Here is a 9,218-nt window from a genome sequence, read left to right on the forward strand (position 1 = left end):
GCCGCTGCTTCTTTGCGTTGAAAAGAGCCAGTTGAGGTGGTTCGGGCATCTGGTTAGGATGCCCCTTGGGCACCTCCCTAGGGAGGTGTTCCAGGCACGTCCAGCTAGGAGGAGGCATCAGGGAAGACCCAGGACTAGGTGGAGATATTATATCTCCACACTGGCCTGGGAACGCCTCGGGATCCCCCAGTCAGAGCTAGTTAATGTGGCTTGGAAAAGGGAAGTTTGGGGTCCCCTGCTGGAGCTGCTGCCCCCGTGACCCGACCCCAGATAAGCAGCTGAAGATGGATGGATGGATCTTCTTTTGTGTTCAGCAAAAGAAAGAAATTCATAAAGGTTTGGAACATCTTGAGGGTAAGCAAATCTGGATAGTTCACCCAAAAATGAAAATGCTGTCATCATTTACTCCCCCTCAAGTTTGTTCCAAACCTGTATAAATTTCTTTGTTCTGCTGAACACAAATGAAGATATTTGGAAGAATGTTTGTAACCAAGCAGATCTCGACCACCGTAGTAGGGAAAAAATACTGGGGGGTGAGATCTGCTTGGTTACAAACATTCTTTCAAATATCTTCCTTTGTGTTCACAGAACAAAGAAATTTATACAGGTTTGGAACAACTTGAGGTTGAGTAAATGATGACAGAATTTTCATTTTTGGGTAAACTATCCCTTTAAGCGTTTTTGTATTACCGTATCATAGCAACACTAAGCAATTTCAGGCACACCTATGTAAAGCCCTGTGTAATAGATTGTTTAGGCAGTTTGGAGACCTGAATGCCTGGATGATGTGGGACTGACTGGTGTGTAGAGTTTGCCATCTACTGGTGCAACTGAGAAAGACAATTTTGCACTATGATCTGTTGTTCTTGCAATGAACTCTTGGATATTTTAGATAGTAAATCTGTCTGTGTGGTGCAACTTCCTTGACTGTGAATGAATACTGGGGCACAAAGTGAAAATAATATGAATTCTGTATACTTAACTTTCAAATACATTTCTTTGACATTCTTAGACATTTTTCTTAATGTTCTTCTTCCTGAATATACATAAATTTGAAGACACTTTAAATTCTATTATGCAAATGTATTCTTATGCATTTGACTAAGATTTCTCAGAGAAATGTTAAGTATTAAATCAAACATTTCACAGTGATCACTGGGTGTTAAAAAACAAACAAACAAACAAACAAAAAACATTAAAACATAAAAATCGTTGTCCTAAAAGACTTTGATCTTTTCAGTTCAAACCAAATGATACCTGAGAGACACAGATGCCAACTGTCAAACAGGCTACAGTTCTATTGACAGAGTCATTTAACCCAGTGCTCTTCTGGTCAATGATTTAAAAGGTAAATACAGTCTTGTTGACTTGTCTCTTGATGTTTGGAGCTATCCGATTTACAGCAACACTTCTCTGGCAACACAGTCACAAATAACCCACAATGCAGAGGATGTTCATTTTCAAATCTGAATAAATATAATACAGAAAGTCAGGCACTGAATGTGATACTGCTTTATAGTAGAAGCAAAAGAAAGCATTATCAAATTAGCCAAAACATTCAATAATAGTTTTTTTTTTTTCAAGCCAAACTACAATACATTTCCTGTGAAACATTTTTTTACATTCAAATATTTATGTAAATAAATATATTTTGATCTATTTCAAGATATTTCTCTGGAACGATAACCCACACGGTTGCATCCAAGAAAAAAAGATGATTAAATGTTTTGTAAATTAGGTGGTAATTCTCAGCAGCAAGATTTGAATTTCTGCTGCGTCATGTTCTGTATATGGTGTTTCAATCTTTAAATATTTCCAAGGCTGCTTAGAGTTCATTCAAGTCACAACAGCAAAATAATATTTTTGAAGAAAATGTCTGCGTCATCACTGTACTCAGCAGCAGGCCATTCAAACTACTGCGTCACAGTACAACAGCACTCAGCAGAGGAAATAAACAATTAAGACAGTGAAGATATTACTAAACTGCATCTTCCAACTATATTTGATACAATCTCAGCTGATGATGAAGACTCTGGGCCCTTCCTCTCTCATGGGCGGCAGGCTGTCTATGTGCTCTATGAGGATGTGCTTGTCCTCCCTCTTCGATGGGCTCTCCTGACCTAGCGGCTGACAGAGATTGCTCCTCAGATCTTCAAAACATACATTCAAGTCTTTGAAGATGTGCAGCATGCTCACCCCGACCACAATCACCAAGAAGCCCCCGATGGTGCCCACCACATCCACTCCTGACATGGCTCCCCACTCTTTAAACAGAATCACAGAGGTGCTCAGGACCACGGTGGTGAAGAAGACGTAGTAGATGGGATACACCAAGAGCGTATTGAAGGTGTCCAGCGACTTATTCAGATAGTTGACCTGGATGATGATGGATCCAATTAAGGTCAGCAAAAGAATCCAGGTGAGAGGGTGACTGGCCACCGAAAGGTCGGAGAACATGGTGCGGATCGCAATGCCGAGGCCCTTGACCGAGGACACGGTAAACGCTCCTAGCAGAGAGCAGATGCTGATGTAGACTAATATGTTGGATTGACCGAAGCGAGGAGAGACGTAAAAGATCAGGATCATACAGGCAACCAGTAGGATGCTGGCAAACACCAGAAAACCTTCAGGAGAAGCAGAAAAAGCTGTTGTTATCCATGACAATGTGTTTTAGGTTTCGTAACTAAAGGTATCGTAACACTAACCAGGATCCAGCAGTTTCACTGTCATTTCTGCAAGAGTCGTCACTTCTTCCTCTTCAGGTGCATGTATAACCATTATAGTGCTTCCCAGTATGCTGAGCATGCAGCCAAGTTTTCCTAGCAGATTCATTGTTTCTCCAAACAAGTGGGAGGACAGTACTGCACTGAAGAGAGTAAATAAACATTAACATTAATAACTTTCCATTTAGTTCCAATGAAAACACCAGAAAGAAACACAAAAGGCCATTAAAGCTACAAACAGCATTGAAAGGGCCCTTGCATCCGGGGCCACCGCCACCTGTTGCCTTAGGAAAACAGAGAACAGTGGGTGACATGCATTTAAGCGGGTAAATATAGGACAAAAATAGAAAAGTCATTTTGATGTGCCACACTTCCTGCTACCAGCAGGTGGCGCTTTGACTATAACTGAATATTGACATGTAGATGTCTTCAGGCCAGGACTTTTATTAAACGTGAAGTTTGGGGCAGATTGGACATGATATGCCTGAGTTACAACTACTTCCTGTTTCGAGACGTTAATCACATACATTAGCGCTTAGCCAAGTGTTGCATGATTTAACGTGTTTCTAGCATGTTTGGTACTTCATGGCATAGTTAAATGCGTTTCTGAAAGTGCATTAAAATGTGAAGCATGCCATTTCCTGTTGCCAGCAGGTGGCGCTATGACTAACTGAATATTGGCATGAAGATGTCTTCAGGCCAGGACTCTTATCAAACATGAAGTTTAGGGCAGGTCAGACATTGTATGCCTGAGTTACAACAGCTTCCTGTTTCATGGCGGAACATCAAACTTTGTCAGTCCACCACGGACACACCCTTTAGCGAAAACTCAAGATCTTCGCAATTTATCATCGCTAAGGCCTTAAGATTAGACTGACCAAATATGATATTGATTCTGTTAAATCTCTATGAGGAGTTAATCACGATGTAAAACATGTCATTTCCTGTTGCCAGCAGGTGGCGCTATGACTAACTGAATATTGGCATGTAGATGTCTTCAGGCCAGGACTCTAATAAAACATGTGAAGTTTGGGGCAGATCGGACATTGTATGCCTGAGTTACAACAACTTCCTGTTTCATGGTGAAACATCGAATTTGTCAGGCCGCCAAGGACACGCCCTTCAGCGAAAACTTAAGATCTTTGCAATTTAACGTCACAAAGCCCTTTAGATTAGACTGACTGAATATGATGTTGATCTAATTAAAGCTCTAGGAGGAGTTTTAAAGTACAGCATCTGGAAATGGCAAAAACTGCAAATATTTTGCAAAATAAATTCAAAATATCTCATTTCCTGTTGGTTTTTCCAGGTATTGGGCTGATAAATGTGTCTACCCAATTTTGTACGTGAAACGTAGCGTGAGGGGCACTTCATTGAATTTTGTAGGTGGCGCTATCGAGCCATTTTGCCACACTTAATTCTGAAACCCATATCAGATGTAAATTTTCACCACTTCTGACACGTGTGCAAAGTTTAATGAGTTTTCAAGCACGTTTAGGCCCTCAAAAATGCGATTCATTTCGGAGAAGAATAATAAGAAACGGAGCAATTACAATAGGGTCCTCACACCACCGGTGCTCGGGCCCTAATTACCAGAATTCACTCATACTGAGAGACATTCAAGGTATTCAACTATGACCTTGTGACTTCAGTAGGTAAAGGTGGAGATCAGTGCATGAGATATTCATAGTATATGTTTATAATAATGATAATCTCATGATGAATTGACTGTTTGTTATTGACATTGTCAACTGACAAATTCTTTGAACATCTAGTATCTGTTAAAATGACATTTGCCAGAGAAATTACATCATTTGGGCCTCTGACTCTGTTAACCCTTAAATGTTTTTTCAAAAGCGACATTGAAGACAATTATTATTTTACAAGATTTCTATTTCAATAAATGCTGCTGCTTTGAACTTTCTATTCACAGGAATAAATTTAATTTAAAATATAAAACATAATATTACATTTTATATTGTAATAATAATTCACTATATTACTGTTTTACTGTATTTTTGATCAAATTAATGCAGCCTTGATGAGTATAAGAGGCTTTAAACTTTTTACTGGTAATGTACAAAGTGTAAAATTGAAAACAAAAGCAATGTTTGAAGAAAATATGAAACTATATCATTTTAGTCCTAAATTGTTGAAACACTACATTTAATATTCATTAATTTAGTTCATATTTAGTTGAGCCCTAGCTCAACTAAATATGATTTAATTACACATATTGCAATTCAGGATGTTTACCATTATAGTCATATATATTTCAAAGTACACTGGTCCTCTCACTCACAGGCTTGTAAAACAAACCATTGGTGAGTGTAAATAAGGGTGTCCTGTTACCTGATAAGAACACTGAGAGCTCCTAAAGGGGTCACCACTGTGGCTGGAGCAAACATGTACGCTGTGAAGTTTGCTGCTTCACCTCCACCCACTTAAAAAAAAAAAAAGCAGGATGTTAACTGAGTATGTCGGAAATCATGAAAGGAAGATAACTTACGGTTGCTTTGCATTGCACTTACTTGTCAAAAGCCCTCCCCACCACAGCCAGTCCTTCAGGTACCCATGACCTCCCTCAGCTAAACAGGCAATAAAGAACATTTATTTAAAGATCACGAAACAGAGCCTGCTGGTAATTCTGTGATTATTAGCTAAGCACAAACAAAGAAGGAACCGGTTTCAACCAATTTCGCAACTGCTATTCAGTCAAGTAAAATAATTAACATTAAACCAAATACCCTCATATACATAACTGGTCATTCTAACAGTCTGAACATTGAAGTATAAACATCAAACATGCTTTATTTTGTCAGAATTTGATGGAGCTTTTAAAGTCTTTGTATTATGTAAATACTGATGTAAATGACCTGACCTGCTCTCGTCTCCCCAGTACTGGCCAAACGCAGCAATGCCTTCTTTTTCAGGATAATACTTCCACCTATGAGGAAAGCTGAAAGCACGGCCAGTGTCAAACCCGTCCAGAAATTGTAGTTGCTCCATTTGTCAATGGCGGGAACTGCTGTGTTGACTGTAGAGTTTTTATTGGAGTCCACGCTAAAAGATGTGTTGCTACCCGTGTCAAACACACAAACAGAGGCGGATGTGGCACAGAAGATCCTTATTACTGAACCTGATCAAAAGAAGAAAGAAGAACTGAATGTTACAACAATAGGCTAAATTGATGAGTTAATTTTCACAACAGCTTATTCACAATATACTAACTATATATACAATATACAGTTTTAGTGACATGAAACAGCTAAATCAACATGAAACAGCTAAATCAAACAGGAGCATTTCGTCATTGACAGCAAGGCAAAAAGGGCAATGAACTTAACACTGCAGGTTGTCATTTTGTTCATTTAAATTTCAAACATTTTAAAATGTATATACATTTTTATTTAATTTATCCTATTTAAATTTTAGTAGGCTGCAAAATTACAGTTTACAGAATTCTTGTTTGATTTTTATTCAGGTTAATAATGTAAAACAGTTACACAACAGTACAACATACACAACTACTTTCATAATAATTATATTGATAATAATAATCATCATCATCATCTGATTTCTAAAGCATCTACATTTTTTTTAAAGACGGTGTTTACGTAGTGTTTTATAGGTAACAATGCAACCAAAGTTCCGGGCATAAACAATCATCTGTCATTAATTGATACATTAAAGAATATTTGTCCTTTATACAAATGTTATCATATGTTAATAAGCATGCTGTCATTCATATCCTTTCTGAAAGAGAACATAATGAGTCCAAACCAACGTAATGTGCAACAATTACAAATAGGCCTAGCATTTACCTCAAGTATCATCAAGTATCGAACCAAAACAGCTTAGAGCTCTAACAATAGGCTATCACACAAATACATGAACAACTTACAATTTAAGTTATATTACTGACGATAGTTACTAAACAAACAACAAACTCTCTTACCATTGATACATGAATCGGATGGCAGGTGTATGTCTTTCATTGTATCACTCACTATGTAAACGACGGGTTAAAACTTAACGAAATGAATCCATTTAAAAATAAAAACATTATTTTGTATCGGAATAAACTATGAGATAAACATCTTTCTTTTGGATTTCGACTCGGTTCATTTGAATATGCCAGAATAAACTTTCTGCATCGGTGTTATCCGCGCAGCGGAGGAAGATACGATACCTGACGCACGCAAACACGGCCAAGAGCAAAGCAGGTACTGCCACGCCCGAGCAGCGCCTTGTTGACTGAGACATACGTAATAACGCGCGAGCCGTTGTCATTTAGGATACACATTAATAACCTTCCTTATAATACAATAAGCGGAACTCAAACACTCGTAAAACTTCCTATTTAAACATGACATTAATATCGATATGGGGGAAGACATGATGTTTTGTCACGAGTCGCCTAACTTTTACAATATTATTGTAGCAATAAACGCTACTAAATTGAGAGTATGTCTTCAGTTCATTCATTCAATCAATCATTTATTGATTGATTGATGATTGAATCAATCAATAACTATTTATTTAACCTTTCATCTCAATTTATTTAACCTTTCATCTCAATGTTATTGTAAACAGAATTCATAGACTATATTTACTTAGCTTATAATATAATATATCCTATAAAATACATGTTATTTGCTTGTTTGTACTGTAATCTCAGAGCAGCAGACACCTGATACTGCTGTGGTGATGGTGTTTAGGCTGACATAAGAAGTTGCTCCCTGAAAGCTGAAGAACCAGTTTGGCTTATAACGGGTTTGAGCAGAGATGAAGAAGAAAGACATTCTTATGTTAACTGAAGTGTTGTTTGTATATTAAAGGAGACAGTTTATCAGGCTTATTTTGATCACTGTGTGGGCCTAAACTCATTAAACTTTAATCTCTCAGTGCTATTTGATATGTTGTTTGTTGCTTTGCAACTATGTTCTCCATTCCGTTTAGAGAAGGATCATGATATGCTTGATTCTCTTATGAGAAAAGAGAACTTTGAGACTCATCAGTGGTTGTTTTACTACATGCAAATCAATTTAGACACTCTTTGTCCCTCCAACATTTCAGTACATGATTGGTGTAACCTGTTAGAACAAGATTTGTAAGCAGTTATTCTGTTGTTCTCAGGTGTGTCAATCTTTTTTCTTTTTTTTTTTAAACAGAGCACCTGGGGCTGTTGCAGACTGCCTGGAGACTGGTTACCTAGAGCAAGTGTACTCACACAAAAGTCCCAAAGCACTGGGTCCTAACCACATGTTCCACTGAATTTCATAAGCTGTTTTTTCAAAGGTTCTTTTGTTATAAAATAAAATAAAATAAAATAAAATAAAATAAAATTTCCAATAGCAAAATGCAAAAAAGAAAAAAAGGTGAGAGGGGAAAAAAAGGACAAAATATTACAGGTCAATTCTGTAATTGGCCAGTTGATGTCGCTGCAGACTAAAGGACAGAAAACACAGCTTCAACATTGCTATTCACTACTGTCGAAGAGAAAAACATCTGAAGTCGAACCAGGTGATAAAGTTGGCTTGTTGTTGAGAGATTTTCTTTTTGATGGTCACACAGGGTGGAATAGGATTTTTGTTTTGCTCTGGTGCTCCATCTAAAAACAGAATGTTTAGTGTGATTATATGGATAAAAGAAGGTGCTGAAAGGCATTTTATATTCATTAGAATCCAGACGGGGGCTAAATAAGCTATGCTTATGCTGTTTGAGTTAAAAGGGCCAGCATAGTTCAGTTTCATTCTTTACCAGTATATAGTAGATTCTGTCAAATCAATATCCCAAATGATAGATGCTTGAGCCTGTCATTTTATTTCTCCTTTCTGTCTTTAACAAACAACAAAATCCTGTGATGTACAGTTGCTGGTGTTGACCCATACCTTTTCCATCTATTCATGCTCAAGCAGGAAAAGATCAAATGTAAGATTAGCCAACTGAAACAGAGATAGAGAATGGAAAAACATGTCACTCATAGTAATACACTGCTTTAATTTATCTGTGCATGTTCTATTTTCAAGATGGCTTTTGTTCAGTGTGTGTGTTGCACTAATTACCATGATCATTCAAAACGGAGCACACTACTCTTGCTTGCAGCCTCCCACACAAGCTCTGAAAAACAATTCATACAGCCACACAGACAGATGCACCAATGACATCTACTCTTTTATAGGACAGATAGGTATAGTAAACATCATTTCAATAACAGAACAGCACTGGATGAGCTTATTATTAGCAGGTCAGATGGCAATGTCAATCAACATGAATTAACATCATTATGGTCGTTATGATTGTCAAAGATATCAGACCTCAGTGTGCTTGTCATCCATTGGAGGTCTGATGTCTGTATAGGTGACTGACTTTATTATGCATAAACCCTCTTGTCTTTGTTCTTATGAAATGCAAGCAGCTCTTGAGTTAGATAATCAAGTCTTTTATCTTTAAATGCAATGCATCTATGATTGATCATTATAAACACGCTGA

The 9,218-nt window shown here is 37.5% G+C and overlaps 1 protein-coding gene across 1 annotated transcript; it reads right to left on the reverse strand.

Annotated features, from left to right (window-relative positions):
- Nucleotides 1-1,497: 1,497 nt before the first annotated feature.
- nipal4 (NIPA like domain containing 4) lies at nt 1,498-6,979 on the reverse strand. Its single transcript, XM_051877981.1, has 6 exons — nt 6,682-6,979; nt 5,605-5,862; nt 5,255-5,311; nt 5,076-5,166; nt 2,706-2,866; nt 1,498-2,624 (listed from the first exon to the last, which is right to left on the reverse strand). The coding sequence occupies exons 1-6, from the start codon at nt 6,719-6,721 to the stop codon at nt 2,014-2,016; spliced, it is 1,218 nt and encodes a 405-aa protein (XP_051733941.1). The 5' UTR covers nt 6,722-6,979; the 3' UTR covers nt 1,498-2,013.
- Nucleotides 6,980-9,218: the final 2,239 nt, after the last annotated feature.

This window comes from Ctenopharyngodon idella, chromosome 21 (assembly GCF_019924925.1).
Source record: "Ctenopharyngodon idella isolate HZGC_01 chromosome 21, HZGC01, whole genome shotgun sequence".
NCBI lineage: Eukaryota > Metazoa > Chordata > Actinopteri > Cypriniformes > Xenocyprididae > Ctenopharyngodon > Ctenopharyngodon idella.